At 42.9% G+C, this 19,375-nt stretch overlaps 1 protein-coding gene across 1 annotated transcript in view; it reads right to left on the bottom strand.

Moving 5' to 3' along the window:
- Nucleotides 1-363: 363 nt before the first annotated feature.
- The window catches only part of PON2 (paraoxonase 2), a 50,316-nt gene continuing 31,304 nt past the window's right edge, over nt 364-19,375 (bottom strand). Inside the window, exons 4-9 of the mRNA XM_044294800.1 lie at nt 13,103-13,271; nt 7,999-8,125; nt 3,521-3,721; nt 2,085-2,166; nt 1,726-1,854; nt 364-596 (exon numbers count right to left, since the gene is read on the bottom strand). Coding sequence (XP_044150735.1) covers nt 435-596; nt 1,726-1,854; nt 2,085-2,166; nt 3,521-3,721; nt 7,999-8,125; nt 13,103-13,271 — 870 coding nt within the window. The 3' untranslated portion in view covers nt 364-434. The remainder of the gene's footprint in view (nt 597-1,725; nt 1,855-2,084; nt 2,167-3,520; nt 3,722-7,998; nt 8,126-13,102; nt 13,272-19,375) is intronic.

Below are 19,375 nucleotides of genomic sequence, written 5' to 3' on the forward strand. Positions count from 1 at the left end.
TAGTCCAAGATGTGCCAGATTTAGAGGACATTAAAAAAATTACCCTTGAAAAAGATTGCTCCTATGGCGGTTTTCACGCATTCACCACTAGGGGGAGCTCAATAGTCCCTGTATTCATCCATAGCTACTGGGCTCCCCCTAGTGGTGTCCTAGTGAAGGACTTCTGTGCAGATGAAGAGGGAAGATTCTTTGCAGTGATCTCCCAACATAGGAGTCAAATCAGCCAGTCATGTGGGATCACCGCAGTGGCACTAACTGGGCCCCCATCTTAGATCTGAATAGGTGGCCTGGGGATCCAGTGAAAGCATTTCACCAAAATAAAAATAAACACTTTTTATGGTTTTTATTTTTATTGTGGTTTGTATTTTACAAAAGTTTGTAATACTGGAATCCAGTGGTAGTAGCATTTCATCATCCGAAAGGTGTAAGGAGCATCACTCCAGCTGGCAGTGCAGGGCTCGATGGTATACTGTACCCACCAGTAGCTGCCCCTTGTATACGGATGCACAGGAGGAGCCCTGAATCACTGAGCCATTGTCCACATAGACTTTGGTGATGATGGGGTTATTGGAGAGAATATTCTGTACACGGACCACCTGACATAGAAAACAGAAGAAAAAAAAAAGAGTGTAACATGGATCCCACATACATGCGCCAAATAGGGGTCCTTGGGAATCTGCAGCCTAGTTATGGGGCAGATCTCCTGTATGCTGACAGCTCCTCCTAGCCATAGAGAATTTAGAGGAGGTCATCACTTATGGTCTCCTGCCCCACAGCTAGAGGCAGCAAACAGGGGGAATGCTACGATACTAGATAGCAGTGACAACCAGAGGTTTGTATGATCAGTGAGCATGGAGGAGGAATGTCTACCTACATCGGGATGTTATCTGAGCCACTCTGGTTGTCACTCTTATGGGGGCACTCCGGCTGGCTCTGGATAGCTATATGGGGCACTATGGTTGGTTGTGTTATGTGATACTGTGGTTCTGCTATGGTTACACAGTGGTTGGTACTGTAATCGGGCATTGGTGTGGCTCGCTCTGTTATGGGGGCACTTTGGCTAGCTCTGTTATGTAGGGAATCGTGGCTAGCTCTGTTATGAGGGCACTTTGGCTAGCTCTGTTATGGGGCACCTTGGCTAGCTCTGTTATGGGAGCATTGTGGTTGGCTCTGTTATGGGTCACTGTGTCTTATTCTGTTATGGGGGCTCTGTGGTTAGCTCTATTATGGGGGCCTTACCCTGCTATGGGAGCACTGTGGCTTAGTTTGCTATGGGGTTCTGTGTCTGGTCCTGGTATGGGACACTGGTTGGTTACATTACGGAGCAGCATGGATGTCACTGTTAGGGGGCAGAGTGGTTGTGTTATGGGGGCACTGGCTGGCTCTGTTATGGGGGCTAATCCTCATTATATGGGAACTACCACTGTTTAATTTACGAACACGGTCAAGTCACTGGATTCTCCACCTGTGGTAGGTGGACCATGTCTTTAGGGGGTACTTTGACTGGAGCTGCTCTCCAAATGGCCTAAAAGGGTCTTTGGTCAGTGTCTCACCAGATGGTTGGGGGTAAATTTATCAGATTTTTCCCGCTGATCTACCATCCACCTCCCAATAGGTCTTTCAGCCTTCCTGCAGTACCCCCTCTGTGTACTTTATAGGCTGTGGTCTGAGTACGTGTCCTGTAGCTGCAGGGTCCCTATTACATAACGGTATATAATAACTGACCTCCGAGCATGGCGGATCGTCTTCTTTGTACACTAAGAATTTGTATCCGTTCGGATGAGCCCCCGTCCAGATGTCGCCGGTGACTGGATCCACCGACAGGTTATCCACAATTGTATCAAGATCTACCACCTAGTATACAAGGGAAGGGAAGTATTGTGAAGCGTCAGACAAGGTTCACGTGGCGTATTCCGTGACAGAAACCGGAATAGGCCACAGACCTCCTCACAGTTTAGTTGCATAATGTTTTTGATGACAAATCTGCACCGAGTTACGACTGGCTAGGGAGAGGGGAGTATTGACAAAAAAAGATACATAGATATGAAGTAGATTATGGAATTATCTAAACTGTATATTTTTACCTTTACTGGGGACAGTGACCAATCTTTATTCCTTTTAAAGACATTAATTGTATGACCTGTGGCATCGGCAGCATAGATATATCTACGGAAAGACACAAATGTCACATCAAAACAACGAGGCTTACTGTATGGTACAGGGGCGAGATGATGGTTCTAGGCTATGATTGGTAAGAAGGGAGAGAACATGAAGAACAGTTCCTGTGTCTCCCTGCTCCCCATCACTGGAGGCTGTATGGGGGGGGGACATGACCGTGACTGGTACAATGGGGGGGATGACAGTAACATCTTCTTCCTGGCGTCACCTTCAGCTTCTTCCCACTTCTCCTCTACACATGGACACAACCAGGAAATGAAACTTTTCAAGGTGCTCAAAGTCAGCCGGACCTGACTTCTATGTCAGAAGAATGGAATTGACTGCCTCAGGGCGGCTCTCATTCTGAAAACCAGATTTCTCAACATATTAACACCAGAAAACTGCCATAAATACCGTATTCTGCTAGATCTCCCCATATACCGTAGCTTTAAAGGGGTTCTCCGGGCTTTTAATACTGAAGACCTATCTGTAGGGCAGGTCATTAATATTAGATCGCCGGGGGGAGGGGGGGCGGTAGGGTGACACCTGGCACCCCCACCGATCAGCTGTATGAGAAGACGGCGCGCCATAGACATAGCAGCAGCAAGGGAGACGGTACGAGCACACTGCATGCGCCATCTCCTCATACATCTGATCGCAGGGGCGCCGATCCACATTTTTTTCAGATTGCACACGGACCCTTTAATTTCTATTGGTCTGCAAAAAAAAGGATGTCATCCTCGTGCTGTCCACATCCGTATGTCCGTCCACAAACTATAGAACATGTCTTAGTCGTGTCTGTATTGCGTATTTCTAGTGATGGGAGTGAAAAAAAATGTGCATTGCTCACAGAAGGTATCCATGCATTTGTGCTCCACAATACAGACATGGTCATGGGCATGAGGCCTAAACCTGTCTACCTTTAACCACCAATAGGGGGAGCTCAATGCATAGGATTTTATACAGTTAACATTGCGCTTAATGGAAGCTGTAAAGATCTCTATGCACTGAGCTCCCTCTAGTGACAGCTGCAGGAAAACAGGAGAGGTTCAGGGCCTGGACATGTGAAAATGGGTTGTGAGTAATTAGATGGGAGACACATGGACATTTTTGCTGTGGACATACAGATTAGAGGAACGTGGACTGAACCTGATCATTTCGGTGGGACCAGTCAGCCATACAGTCTGTCTCAACTCCCCCAATGTGTTACGGGGAACGAAGGTCCAGGCAGTTGGATTTCAACATGTCCAATCCTTTTGTTCTGAGGGGACGTGAGCCACTGCTTGAGGTTTGTATGTTTTGTCTGCCATCTGGGTCTCCATAACTGGTCAGCAACGAGAAGACATAGAAGAAGACCACTTACTGTTTGTCATTAGAAATGGTGATCCCATTGCCACTGTAAAATCCTGTGGCCACGTGTCTGACATCTCCAGGACTGTAATACACAACGCCTGTCCAAGATAATCCAATTAAAACCTCTGCAACTTTCATGAGCAAATTGGAGAAATAATAGTCGTTGGTGGCGTAGAAGCTCTCAGGTCCAACAGCGATTATATCATTAACACTAAAGAAAAAAGTGAAGAGCACTTACAGAGGTTCTCCAGGATTATTATTTTTTCGAACAGTGCCACTCTTGTCTAAGGGTCATGTCTGGTGTTACAGCTCTGTTCTATTGACTTAAATGCCAATGTCAATTGGTCTTTATTAAAAATGTTCAGCCGTTTCTGAGAAACAGAGGTTAAAAATCAGCCTGTTTGCAAGCTGTTACAATCTGTTTTCTTTGAATCCAGTCATCTGACAGCTCATGTGTAGCTCTCATCTCTGATCTCCTGACCTCAAACACATATTTCAGCCATATTCTTATCAGTTTGATGAGAATTGAGCTGTGGCTGCTTGCAAACAGACTGATTTGTAACCCTTTTTTTTCTTAGAAACGGCTGAATATTTTTTGATATAAAACATCTGAAAAAAATAACTTTTGGCCCAAAATGCAAATATAAAAAAATAGCCCTGAAGGTTTCCTTTAAATAGGAATGAGCAACTTATTGCGTCATGTCCCAAATACTGAGTTTTCCCTGTTCCTCCTCACCCCCAGGCACTGCCACAGACAAAATCCTGACACCAACCCCAGCGTCAGGAGATTGCCTGCAGTGACACCTGCAAGTGACGAGGTCTTAAATGGGTTTTCAGGCTTATATATTGATGACCTATCATCAGGATAGGTCATTAATATCCAATTGGTAAGGGGCTGACACCACATACTGCCACCGGTCAGCTGTTCCCTGCAGTACTATCACTGTGAATGGAACAGGAATAACAGCTCCATTCAAAATGTAGTGGCCGTGCTGGTATACTGCAGCTCAGTTCCCATTGAAATCAAAGGGAGCTGACCTGCAGTAACCTGTTGTGGCCACTACGCTTTGAATGGAGCTGTGCTTCCTGGTCCAGCACTGGAGGCTGCTGGAAACAGCTGATCAGTGGGGATGTGAGGAATCAGACCACCACCAATCGGATACTAATGATCTATCTTGAGGACAGGTCATCAATATCAGGAGCCTGAAAACCCCTTTAAAGAACGGGAAGAAATTAGTATTTTTAGAGTCAGGTCTTGGGTCTGTATTCACATTAATTTAAAAGGTTAGGTCAGGGGTCTGTTTTATTTAGGGGGTCTGGTCTTGGGTCTATATAAGGAAAATGACCTAGTCTTGACTCTGCATTCATTTAAGGGTTATGGTCTTGAGTCTCCATTAATTTAGGATTTCTGTATTAGGGGGTCTGGTCTTAGTTTGGTATTTGTTTAGGGGTTCTGGTCTAGAGCCTATATTTCTTTAGGGGTTCTGGTCTAGAGCCTATATTTCTTTAGGGGTTCTGGTCTAGAGCCTATATTTCTTTAGGGGTTCTGGTCTAGAGCCTATATTTATTTAGGGGTTCTGGTCTAGAGCCTATATTTCTTTAGGGGTTCTGGTCTAGAGCCTATATTTCTTTAGGGGTTCTGGTCTAGAGCCTATATTTCTTTAGGGGTTCTGGTCTAGAGCCTATATTTCTTTAGGGGTTCTGGTCTAGAGCCTATATTTCTTTAGGGGTTCTGGTCTAGAGCCTATATTTCTTTAGGGGTTCTGGTCTAGAGCCTATATTTCTTTAGGGGTTCTGGTCTAGAGCCTATATTTCTTTAGGGGTTCTGGTCTAGAGCCTATATTTCTTTAGGGGTTCTGGTCTAGAGCCTATATTTCTTTAGGGGTTCTGGTCTAGAGCCTATATTCTTTAGGGGTTCTGGTCTAGAGCCTATATTTCTTTAGGGGTTCTGGTCTAGAGCCTATATTTCTTTAGGGGTTCTGGTCTAGAGCCTATATTTCTTTAGGGGTTCTGGTCTAGAGCCTATATTTCTTTAGGGGTTCTGGTCTAGAGCCTATATTTCTTTAGGGGTTCTGGTCTAGAGCCTATATTTCTTTAGGGGTTCTGGTCTAGAGCCTATATTTCTTTAGGGGTTCTGGTCTAGAGCCTATATTTCTTTAGGGGTTCTGGTCTAGAGCCTATATTTCTTTAGGGGTTCTGGTCTAGAGCCTATATTTCTTTAGGGGTTCTGGTCTAGAGCCTATATTTCTTTAGGGGTTCTGGTCTAGAGCCTATATTTCTTTAGGGGTTCTGGTCTAGAGCCTATATTTCTTTAGGGGTTCTGTCTAGAGCCTATATTTCTTTAGGGGTTCTGGTCTAGAGCCTATATTTCTTTAGGGGTTCTGGTCTAGAGCCTATATTTCTTTAGGGGTTCTGGTCTAGAGCCTATATTTCTTTAGGGGTTCTGGTCTAGAGCCTATATTTCTTTAGGGGTTCTGGTCTAGAGCCTATATTTCTTTAGGGGTTCTGGTCTAGAGCCTATATTTCTTTAGGGGTTCTGGTCTAGAGCCTATATTTCTTTAGGGGTTCTGGTCTAGAGCCTATATTTCTTTAGGGGTTCTGGTCTAGAGCCTATATTTCTTTAGGGGTTCTGGTCTAGAGCCTATATTTCTTTAGGGGTTCTGGTCTAGAGCCTATATTTCTTTAGGGGTTCTGGTCTAGAGCCTATATTTCTTTAGGGGTTCTGGTCTAGAGCCTATATTTCTTTAGGGGTTCTGGTCTAGAGCCTATATTTCTTTAGGGGTTCTGGTCTAGAGCCTATATTTCTTTAGGGGTTCTGGTCTAGAGCCTATATTTCTTTAGGGGTTCTGGTCTAGAGCCTATATTTCTTAGGGGTTCTGGTCTAGAGCCTATATTTCTTTAGGGGTTCTGGTCTAGAGCCTATATTTCTTTAGGGGTTCTGGTCTAGAGCCTATATTTCTTTAGGGGTTCTGGTCTAGAGCCTATATTTCTTTAGGGGTTCTGGTCTAGAGCCTATATTTCTTTAGGGGTTCTGGTCTAGAGCCTATATTTCTTTAGGGGTTCTGGTCTAGAGCCTATATTTCTTTAGGGGTTCTGGTCTAGAGCCTATATTTCTTTAGGGTTCTGGTCTAGAGCCTATATTTCTTTAGGGGTTCTGGTCTAGAGCCTATATTTCTTTAGGGGTTCTGGTCTAGAGCCTATATTTCTTTAGGGGTTCTGGTCTAGAGCCTATATTTCTTTAGGGGTTCTGGTCTAGAGCCTATATTCTTTAGGGGTTCTGGTCTAGAGCCTATATTTCTTTAGGGGTTCTGGTCTAGAGCCTATATTTCTTTAGGGGTTCTGGTCTAGAGCCTATATTTCTTTAGGGGTTCTGGTCTAGAGCCTATATTTCTTTAGGGGTTCTGGTCTAGAGCCTATATTTCTTTAGGGGTTCTGGTCTAGAGCCTATATTTCTTTAGGGGTTCTGGTCTAGAGCCTATATTTCTTTAGGGGTTCTGGTCTAGAGCCTATATTTCTTTAGGGGTTCTGGTCTAGAGCCTATATTTCTTTAGGGGTTCTGGTCTAGAGCCTATATTTCTTTAGGGGTTCTGGTCTAGAGCCTATATTTCTTTAGGGTTCTGGTCTAGAGCCTATATTTCTTTAGGGGTTCTGGTCTAGAGCCTATATTTCTTTAGGGGTTCTGGTCTAGAGCCTTATTTCTTTAGGGGTTCTGGTCTAGAGCCTATATTCTTTAGGGGTTCTGGTCTAGAGCCTATATTTCTTTAGGGGTTCTGGTCTAGAGCCTATATTTCTTTAGGGGTTCTGGTCTAGAGCATATATTTCTTAGGGGTTCTGGTCTAGAGCCTATATTTCTTTAGGGGTTCTGGTCTAGAGCCTATATTTCTTTAGGGTTCTGGTCTAGAGCCTATATTTCTTTAGGGGTTCTGGTCTAGAGCCTATATTTCTTTAGGGGTTCTGGTCTAGAGCCTATATTTCTTTAGGGGTTCTGGTCTAGAGCCTATATTTCTTTAGGGGTTCTGGTCTAGAGCCTATATTTCTTTAGGGGTTCTGGTCTAGAGCCTATATTTCTTTAGGGGTTCTGGTCTAGAGCCTATATTTCTTTAGGGTTCTGGTCTAGAGCCTATATTTCTTTAGGGGTTCTGGTCTAGAGCCTATATTTCTTTAGGGGTTCCGGTCTAGAGCCTATATTTCTTTGCGGGTTCCGGTCTAGAGCCTATTTCTTTAGGGGTTCTGGTCTAGAGCCTGTATTTCTTTAGAAGCTCTAGTCTAGAGCGTCTGTATTAATCTAAGGGATCTTCATACGTCACTTTTCAGAATTTTCCTGATTTCCCTTCTCAGCATCGAAGACAGATATAACAATAGTTTACATATTTTTGATGTACCTGATGGGGTCTTTTATATATCTCCACTGGTGGGACTCCATTAACATGAAAAAAAAATAAAACTAAACTATGGGAGGGGGGATTTTAGGTTGAGGACTTCCTGTACCTGTTGAGAAGTTCATGTTTGATTGATTTCAGATGGATAAGAGAATTTTCTTCCTCTACGAATCTAAAAATCTCAATAATGGATTGTAAGTGAGGATGATTCACCACAAAGAGATAGACCGCATCATCTGAAAATAGAGGGAAGGACAAGGAGAAATTGCAAGCACTCAGGAGAAGCAGTGTCCGGAGTGTGTACAGAGTTCACACAGGTTATGTAGAACGTGGGATGTTCAACTTTGTACTTGTAAGGCTGAAATTCATTCTGCTGCCACTAGAAGGAGCACTGCACTGCGGCTGCATCTATGATTCACTACACTCATGCATAAAGCCATATCTGTTTTGCAGTCCGCGAACCGCGGATCCACAAAATACGGATACTGTCCGAGTGCCTGCCACAATTTTACAATGGATCTGCCAATTGTCTACAACACGGACAAAAATAGTACATGTTATATAATTTATAGATGCGGACAGCACATATCGATAAACTGCCCGCATTTATTGCAGACTCCACGTGCAACCCACAAAAATACGTATAGGACACGAACCAAAAATAAGGTTGTGTGCATGAGGTCATGGCATTCTGCCTGGGCAGCAGGTTCAGCTGCACAGGGACATACAGAACTGTCCGCAGAAAAATGGATCCGCATTATTGCGGACAGCAAACAACATATGGCTGTCTGATTGAGCCCTTAGTGGGGCTACAGGGCGGAGCTTAGCTGTGCGACTGGGCGAAGATTAGCCCAGTATAGCTTACTGGTGTAACAGGGGCGCCAGATATACCGGAACTTCTGGGGCCCCAGAAAAGCCAAATCCACCCATACTAATCCGCCCACAACTACTGATTTTTGGGATAATACAAAAAAAATTTTTAAAAAAAAGGGACAGTTGCTACCAGTAGTCCCACATTGTGTGACCACCAGTGCACTGTTCGACTTGTGCCAGTACGCTGGAGTGACACAAAGATGCCAGGGCCCTCTAGTCTGAGGAGTGGGGGGCCACAGCGGTTTGGGTAAATACAGTATACCCGGGTGGGCTGACTGATTACTTCACTACCATAGATAATGGGATCTGGCCCTGCGTCACGTCGGCTTACTGAAATGATTGGATCAGGCAAAAAAAAAACTGCCAAGGGAATTTATAAAAATTACTTTAAAATGATGAAAATACTATTAATTTCAGATATATGTCAATATAAGAGCACATGAAATCCAGGCTCATAGCCTGAGGCTGCACTACTGATGACAATATGGTATAGTTGCCAGCAGTCCCAAATTTGCAAGGAGCGTCCCTAATTTCAGCCACCCAGACACTGGCCCAGGCAAGAAATGGGCATGGCTTGTGTAAACCCTGCCCAAAAGTGGGCATTCCCAGGTAAGTTTGTGTGTTCCAAGGGGTGAGTTTAGTATGATTTTAGCTGAATTTAGTATGTATGGGCAATAAGGTACGTAAATGCGGTACCTTGTGTCGCCATCTATGTACAGTACAGACCAAAAGTTTGGACACACCTACTCATTCAAAGAGTTTTCTTTATTTTCATGACTATGAAAATTGTAGATTCACACTGAAGGCATCAAAACTATGAATTAACACATGTGGAATTATATACATAACAAAAAAGTGTGAAACAACTGAAAATATGTCATATTCTAGGTTCTTCAAAGTAGCCACCTTTTGCTTTGATTACTGCTTTGCACACTCTTGGCATTCTCTTGAGGAGCTTCAAGAGGTAGTCACCTGAAATGGTCTTCCAACAGTCTTGAAGGAGTTCCCAGAGATGCTTAGCACTTGTTGGCCCTTTTGCCTTCACTCTGCGGTCCAGCTCACCCCAAACCATCTCGATTGGGTTCAGGTCCGGTGACTGTGGAGGCCAGGTCATCTGACGCAGCACCCCATCACTCTCCTTCATGGTCAAATAGCCCTTACACAGCCTGGAGGTGTGTTTGGGGTCATTGTCCTGTTGAAAAATAAATGATGGTCCAACTAAACGCAAACCGGATGGAATAGCATGCCGCTGCAAGATGCTGTGGTAGCCATGCTGGTTCAGTATGCCTTCAATTTTGAATAAATCCCCAACAGTGTCACCAGCAAAGCACCCCCACACCATCACACCTCCTCCTCCTCCATGCTTCATGGTGGGAACCAGGCATGTAGAGTCCATCCGTTCACCTTTTCTGCGTCGCACAAAGACACGGTGGTTGGAACCAAAGATCTCAAATTTGGACTCATCAGACCAAAGCACAGATTTCCACTGGTCTAATGTCCATTCCTTGTGTTCTTTAGCCCAAACAAGTCTCTTCTGCTTGTTGCCTGTCCTTAGCAGTGGTTTTCTAGCAGATATTCTACCATGAAGGCCTGATTCACACAGTCTCCTCTTAACAGTTGTTCTAGAGATGTGTCTGCTGCTAGAACTCTGTGTGGCATTGACCTGGTCTCTAATCTGAGCTGCTGTTAACTGCGATTTCTGTGGCTGGTGACTCGGATGAACTTATCCTCCGCAGCAGAGGTGACTCTTGGTCTTCCTTTCCTGGGGCGGTCCGCATGTGAGCCAGTTTCTTTGTAGCGCTTGATGGTTTTTGTGACTGCACTTGGGGACACTTTCAAAGTTTTCCCAATTTTTCGGACTGACTGACCTTCATTTCTTAAAGTAATGATGGCCACTCGTTTTTCTTTACGTAGCTGCTTTTTTCTTGCCATAATACAAATTCTAACAGTCTATTCAGTAGGACTATCAGCTGTGTATCCACCTGACTTCTCCACAACGCAACTGATGGTCCCAACCCCATTTATAAGGCAAGAAATCCCACTTATTAAACCTGACAGGGCACACCTGTGAAGTGAAAACCATTTCAGGTGACTACCTCTTGAAGCTCATCAAGAGAATGCCAAGAGTGTGCAAAGCAGTAATCAAAGCAAAAGGTGGCTACTTTGAAGAACCTAGAATATGACATATTTTCAGATGTTTCACACTTTTTTGTTATGTATATAATTCCACATGTGTTAATTCATAGTTTTGATGCCTTCAGTGTGAACCTACAATTTTCATAGTCATGAAAATAAAGAAAACTCTTTGAATGAGAAGGTGTGTCCAAACTTTTGGTTTGTACTGTATGCCTGAGTTTGTATACTGGATGTGAACATTGATGTGCATGATTTGGGTCCAAAGACAGGAATCAGAAGGGAACACACAATATTCTCCTACCATTAATGTCTACAGACCTATGCGTTTCCATGGTAACAGACTACAAACCTTGTGTAGTCTGATCCTTCTATGGTCCATAGATTTGCGGGAAGAGGGGCCAGAGGGAGTAACACAAGACGGCAGGACCAGACCACATGAGGTTTGCTTGTACTCTGTAACCGTGGAGCCACATAGATCTGCATAGGAGCTGTGTACACAAAACGGCAGCATAATTTTAATGAAGCATGAAGGCATGGCATAATTGAAAACCAGTTGCAAAAGTATGCATACCCCCCAAAGCATTTATTTTCAGCAATGGATGCATTTATGCTGGAAACTGTTGATGTCATGTACTGCAGCGTCTCTATATTTTGCCTGCCCTAGATTTTTCTATATGATCTTCTTAAGCCAAGGGGTCAGCAACCTCAGGCATTCCAGCTGTTGTGAAAGTACAACTCCCAGCATGGTCCTCTGTGGGCGTTACGAGAGCTGCCAAGCAAGTGTGCATGCTGGGAGTTGAAGGAGGTTGCTTTCCCCTCGGCTGAACTTTACTCTGGCTCGTCGCCAGTATTTGGTTGGCTGCCTTCAGATGAGTGACATTGATATGTGCCCTATGGTATAATGGTCACACGTTCAGGACATCAACTTCTGTTTTCCTGGAGCAGACATTGCGATTCCTTTCTTCCCTTCTACTCCCCAAGTACCGTATGTACAGTATGTCCCCTCTCCTGACAGGTCTGTTTTAGTAAATTCTTGCATTCCCCATAAAATAACAATTCTGGAGCTATTTTACTTTGTGGTGTTCCCCTGGTTATTCCTCCTGGAAATGTATAACTAAGGTCTGGGCTAAACTGCGACTTCTTTGTCGCGCTACTGATTGATTTTAAATCTTGAGTGCCGTCTGCAGTCCACCAGACTGCATATTGTGTTCCTTTGGACTGCAGCTGTGGCTCCAGGAATTAAGAAAATGAAAATAAGTATATATTACTTTATTATAAATATATTCCCAAATAGCTTTCACTAGTTATTATGTCTTGTTTAGTCTCTTGAAAAATCATTAGGAGAAATAAAATGGCCCCCGTCCCATTAGTGCACACATAACCTGTCCTAATCACACAGCAGCACAAGTTACTTCTGAACACTTAGCTAAAGAGCTGCCTCATCCTCCTCTCTGCTCTGCTTGTCAAGGATTATCAACCTGGATACAGCTGATAAGATCTTCAGCTGAATCTCTGTAGGAATGGAGTCCATGAGGAGACATGAAGTACAGAGAGGAGGTGGGGATGTGGCTGATGAGCAGCGGTTCTTGTATGCAGTCTCCATTACCTCTCTGTACTTTGTATCTCCTCATGGACTCCGTTCCTACAGACATTCATCAGACATAGATCATATTAAACTGTGTTCATCATGATAATCCCTGACAAGCAGAGCAGAGAGGAGCATGAGGCAGCTCTTTAGCTAACTGCTCTGAAGTAACTTGTCCTGTGCGATTAGGACAGGTTCTATGTGTACTAATAGGACGGCGGCCATTTTATTTCCCCTAATGATTGCCCCCTAGACATAATAAGCCATTATAACTAATGAAAGGTATTTGGGAATATATCTATAATAAAGTAATATTTAGGTATTTTAATTTTCTTAATTCCCGGAGAACCCCTTTAAAATCAATCAGTAGCACTACAAAAAAGTCAGTGTAGCCTGAGCCTAAATGGACAACTGGGTTTTACCATTCCCCTGTGTCTGACACTGTCCGATCAGTGCTGACATTGATAATATTGAAACAGATGAGGGCGGCGCGAGGACAGTAACGATGCGGACCGACAGAGTGATTATAATGAGTTAATCGGAGCCCGGTGCGGCTGTATGGTGCTCAACCAGATGGTGCCAACGTTGTGAGGTCATATCCTAGGAAGGAACAACTTACCCTTCTCATCAATGTAGGTGCTCAACCCATGAGGGTTGAAGGAGGACGAGTCAAACCCTTCACTGAAGGACAGAGGAGACGGGCTGAGGTCGCCATCGTTCAGGTCTAAAAGCATGATTTGTCCAGGTTTGTCAGGTGCAAAGGCCTTCAAGCCAGGAAACTTCAGACCCTGAGGAGACATGCAAGTAATGAGCAGAAAGTCATACACAACCCCAAAAACAGGGACATTAAGTGGATACCGGAGGTTTTTTTTTGTTTGTTTTTGCATTTTCATTTTCCTTCCCCGTATTACTGGAGCCATAACTTTTTTATTTTTCTGTTCACATATCCGTATGAGAGCTTGTTCTTTGCGAGACAAGTTGTTCTTTCTAATGCCACCATTTATTTTGGCAAGCGGGAAAAAAATGGGGTGGAATTGGAAAACAAAAATGCAACTCCTCCGCACGGGTGTTGTCCCTACGGCATTCCCTATGAGGCAAAGCTGACCTGTGCCCCTCATTCTCTGGGTCAGTATGATTACAATATGTATAGGTTTTATATGTTTAGATACTGAAAAAAAAAAAAAAAAAAGTATGAAAACCATGAAAAATTTTTTTTTACATCTCCATAGTCTGGGTTTTTGGTATTTAGATGCCGTGATCACACTTAATCATGGTATCTAAAGGCTGTAATTGCATTATTGCCGGTCGCGGACATTAGCAGTGGGCCTCTGCTGTTGGAACAGCAGAGACATGTTAACTATGGCGCCCAAGGCATGCCAGCGGGCGCCATGTTTAAAAGACCCTCCCAGCGCCGTACGTCTACGGTGCTGGTAACAAAGCAGTTAAGGGGGTCGTCCTGAGGTCTTGATCCTGCTCTCAGCTGAGAAGTGGATATAATTGTATCCAGTGTAGACAATGCTCTGTGACTCCAGACTGATACGTTGTAGCAGAGAGATCTGTGCAGCTGCTGCTTATCTGTTTGTCTGGACCGGATACAATTGTATTCACTCCTTAGCGAGAGTAAGGCGAACTAAGGATCGGTTTACTGCCTCCGAATGTAGATGAGAGTGTTCTCATTCACTGACAGCAAGCAAATAGGAAAATGGTGAAGAACTGATACACAAAGGGGCACATTTACTAATGGACTTGCGAATATTTTAGTCATAAAATATTCGCAAGTCCCCTTTTTTAACTGGCTGTGCGACAATCTTTAGTCACATGGCCAGTCTTACTCCACTTCCGCCAGTTGGGCATGGCAGGGCTATGCTGGGGCCGGGACTTCAGCCCCGGGAAATTTACTAACATTTACACAGGCATAAATGTTAACGGAAAACTACGCCAGTAACCACAACGCAGAGGGAGAAATGAAGACTGGCGTAAAAAGCCAGTCTTAGTAAATGTGCCCCAAAGTACATTAGACTGTAGCAAACCAGATTTATGCATAGGGTGAAGTCTGCCCAGTGTGGCCGTACCGGTTTCTTTTTCACTCCTTTATCCTAAACGTCAAAGGTTAGAGATAAGGCTACATTCACATCTGCGTTTTCAATTCCGCTATTGAGATCCATCATGGGATCTCAATAGCGGAAGAAAACGCTTCAGTTTTGTCCAAATCTGAACGAAATGGAATGCACCAAAATGCATTTCTTTCCGTTTGGTTGTGCTCCCATTGCGGACAGAATAACGCTGCAAGCAGCGTTTTTCTGTCCGCGATGTGGTTCGGTGCAAGACAGATCCGTCCTGACACACAATGTAAGTCAATGGGGACAGATCCTTTTTCTCAGACACAATAGAAAACGGATTCCGTCCCCCATTGACTTTCAAAGGTGTTCATGATGGATCTGTCATGGCTATATAAGACATAATACAACCGAATCCGTTCATGATGGATGCATGCGGTTGTATTATGGTAACGGAAGCGTTTTTTGCAGATCAATGACGGATCCGCATAAAACGCTAATGTGAAAGTAGCCTAACATAGTACATAAGGCCAAAAAAAAACATTTGTCCATCCAGTTCGGCCTGTCATCCTGCAAGTTGGTCCAGAGGAAGGCAAAAAAAATAACAACTGTGAGGTAGAAGCCAATTTTCCCCACTTTAGGGGAATTAAAAATTCCTTCCCAACTCCAATCAGGCAATCGGAATAACTCCCTGGATCAGCGACCCCTCTCTAGTAGCTATATCCTGTAATATTATTACGCTCCAGAAATACATCCAGGCCCCTCCTGAATTCCTTTATTGTACTCACCATCACCACCTCCTCAGGCAGAGAGTTCCATAGTCTCACTGCTCTTACCGTAAAGAATCCTTTTCTATGTTTGTGTACAAACCTTCTTTCCTCCAGACGCAGAGGATGTCCCCTCGTCACAGTCACAGTCCTGGGGATAAATAGATGATGGGAGTGATCTCTGTACTGAACCCCGATATATTTATACATAGTAATTAGATCTCCCCTCAGTCGTCTTTTTTCTAAAGTGAATAACCCTAATGCTGATAATCTTTCAGGGTACTGTAGTTGCCCCATTCCAGTTATTACTTTAGATGCCCTCCTCTGGACCCTCTCCAGCTCTGCTATGTCTGCCTTGTTCACAGGAGCCCAGAACTGTACACAGTACTCCATGTGTGGTCTGACCAGTGATTTGTAAAGTGGTAGGACTATGTTCTCATCACGGGCATCTATGCCCCTTTTGATGCAACCCACTATCCTATTGGCCTTGGCAGCAGCTGCCTGACACTGGTTTTTACAGCTTAGTTTGCTGTTTATTAAAATTCCTAGGTCCTTTTCCATGTCAGTGTTACCCAGTGTTTTACCATTTAGTATGTACGGGTGACTTGCATTTTTCCTTCCCATGTGCATAACCTTACATTTGTCAGTGTTAAACCTTATCTGCCCAAGCCTCCAATCTATCCAGATCCCTCTGTAGTAGTATACGGTCCTCTACCGTGTTAATTACTTTACACAGTTTAGTGTAATCTGCAAAAATTATATTGAAGAGAATAGGGTCCAATACTGACCCCTGAGGTACCCCACTAGTGACAGTGACCCAATCTGGGTGTGTACCGTTAATAACCACCCTATGTTTTCTATAACTGAGTTACTTACCCACATACAGACGTTTTCTCCCAGTCCGAGCATTCTCACTTTATATACTAACCTTTTATGTGGTACAGTGTCAAATGCTTTGGAGAAGTCCAGATATACGACATCCATTGATTCGCCGCTGTCAAGTCTAGAACTTACCTCCTCATAGAAACTGATTAAATTCGTTTTGCATGACCGATCCCTCATGAAGCCATGCTGATATGGCGTTATTTGCTTATTTTCATTGACGTACTCCAAGATAGCATCTCTTAGAAAACCTTCAAACTGTTTACCCACAACAGATGTTAAACTTACCAGCCTATAGTCTCCGGGCTCTGTTTTTGGACCCTTTTTGAATATTGGCACCACATTTGCTATGCGCCAATCCTGTGGGACATTCCCTGTCAATATAGAATCTGCAAATATCAGAAATAAGGGTCTGGCTATGACATTACTTAATTCCCTTAGGCTACGGGGGTGTATGCCATCCGGTCCTGGCGATTTGTCTATTTTAATCTTTTTAAGACGCCGCTGTACTTCTTCCTGGGTCAGACAGGACACTTTTAATGGGGAATTTACTTTTACATTCTGCATTTCATCTGACAGTTTATTTTCCTCAGTGAATCCATTGGAGGAAAAAATATTTAACAGCTTTGCTTTCTCCTCGTCGCTCTCTGCGACTTCCCCCTCATTACTCTTTAACCCCTTAAGGACCAGGCTCATTTTCACCTTAAGGACCAGGCCATTTTTTGCAAATCTGACCAGTGTCACTTTAAGTGCCGATAACTTTAAAACGCTTTTACTTATACAGGCCATTCTGAGATTGTTTTTTCGTCACATATTGTACTTCATGACACTGGTAAAATAAAGTCAAAAAAATTATTTTTTTTGCATAATAAAATACCTAATTTACCAAAAATTTGGAAAAATTTGCAAATTTCAAAGTTTCAGTTTCTCTACTTCTGTAATACATAGTAATACCCCCAAAAATTGTGATGACTTAACATTCCCCATATGTCTACTTCATGTTTGAATTATTTTGGGAATGATATTTTATTTTTTGGGGATGTTACAAGGCTTAGAAGTTTAGAAGCAAATCTTGAAATTTTTCCGAAATTTACAGAAACCCAATTTTTAGTGACCCCTACAGCTCTGAAGTCACTTTGCGAGGCTTACATAATAGAAACCGCCCAAAAATGACCCCATTCTATAAACTACACCCCTCAAGGTATTCAAAACTGATTTTACAAACTTCGTTAACCCTTTAGGTGTTGCACAAGAGTTATTGGCAAATGGGGATGAAATTTGAGAATTTCATTTTTTTGCCTAATTTTCAATTTTAACCCATTTTTTCCACTAACAAAGCAAGGGTTAACAGCCAAACAAGACTGTATCTTTATTGCCCTGACTCTGCCGTTTACAGAAACACCCCATATGTGGCCGTAAACTACTGTACGGCCACACAGCGGGGCGTAGAGTGAAAGGTGCGCCGTATGGTTTTTGGAAGCCAGATTTTGCTGGACAGTTTTTTTGACACCATGTCCCATTTGAAGCCCCCCTGATGCACCCCTAGAGTAGAAACTCCATAAAAGTGACCCCATCTAAGAAACTACACCCCTCAAGGTATTCAAAACTGATTTTACAAACTTTGTTAACCCTTTAGGTGTTGCACAAGATTTAATGGAAAATAGAGATACAATTTCAAAATTTCACTTTTTTGGCAGATTTTCCATTTTAATATTTTTTTTTCCAGTTACAAAGCAAGGGTTAACAGCCAAACAAAACTCATTATTTATGGCCCTGATTCTGTAGTTTACAGAAACACCTCATTTGTGGTTGTAGACTGCTGTACGGGCAAACGGCAGGGTGCAGAAGGAAAGGAATGCCACATGGTTTTTGGAAGGCAGATTTTGCTGGACTGGTTTTTTGACACCATGTCCCATTTGAAGCCCCCCTGATGCACCCCTAGAGTAGAAACTTTATAAAAGTGACCCCATCTAAGAAACTACACCCCTCAAGGTATTCAAAACTGATTTTACAAACTTTGTTAACCCTTTAGGTGTTGCACAAGATTTAATGGAAAATAGAGATACAATTTCAAAATTTCACTTTTTTGGCAGATTTTCCATTTTAATATTTTTTTTCCAGTTACAAAGCAAGGGTTAACAGCCAAACAAAACTCATTATTTATGGCCCTGATTCTGTAGTTTACAGAAACACCCCATATGTGGTCGTAAACCGCTGTACGGGCAAACGGCAGGGTGCAGAAGGAAAGGAATGCCACATGGTTTTTGGAAGGCAGATTTTGCTGGACTGGTTTTTTGACACCATGTCCCATTTGAAGCCCCCCTGATGCACCCCTAGAGTAGAAACTCCAAAAAAGTGACCCCATTTTAGAAAGTACGGGATAGGATGGCAGTATTGTTGGTACTAGTTCAGGGTAGATATGATTTTTGGTTGCTCTATATTACAGTTTTTGTGCGGCAAGGTAACAAGAAATAGCTTTTTTGGCACTTTTTTTTTTTGTTATTTACAACGTTCATCTGACAGGTTAGATCACGTGGTAATTTTATAGAGCAGGTTGTCACGGACGCAGCGATACCTAATATGTATACAATTTTTTTTTATTTATGTAAGTTTTATACAATAACTTCATTTTTAAAACCAAAAAATTGTTTAGTGTCTCCATAGTCTGAGAGCCATAGTTTTTTCAGTTTTTGGGCGATTATCTTGAGTAGGGTCAAATTTTTTGCGGGATGAGATGACAGTTTGATTGGCACTATTTTGGGGTGCATATGACTTTTTGATCGCTTGCTATTACACTTTTTGTGACGTAAGATGGCAAAAAATAGCTTTTTTTACACCGTTTTTTTTTTTTTTTTTTACGGTGGTCACCTGAGGGGTTAGGTCATGTGATATTTATATAGAGCCGGTCGATACGGACGCGGCAATACCTAATATGTATACTTTATTTTTATTTATGTAGGTTTTACACAATGATTTTATTTTTGAAACAAAAAAAATGATGTTTTAGTGTTTCCATAGTCTAAGAGCCATAGTTTTTTCAGTTTTTGGGCGATTATCTTGAGTAGGGTCTCATTTTTTGCGGGATGAGATGACGGTTTGATTGGTACTATTTTGGCGTACATGCGACTTTTTTGATCACTTTTATTACCTTTTTTGGGAAGTAAGGTGGGCAAAATTTCAATTTTC

The sequence above is a fragment of the Bufo gargarizans genome, chromosome 5, assembly GCF_014858855.1.
Source record: "Bufo gargarizans isolate SCDJY-AF-19 chromosome 5, ASM1485885v1, whole genome shotgun sequence".
NCBI classification, from domain to species: domain Eukaryota; kingdom Metazoa; phylum Chordata; class Amphibia; order Anura; family Bufonidae; genus Bufo; species Bufo gargarizans.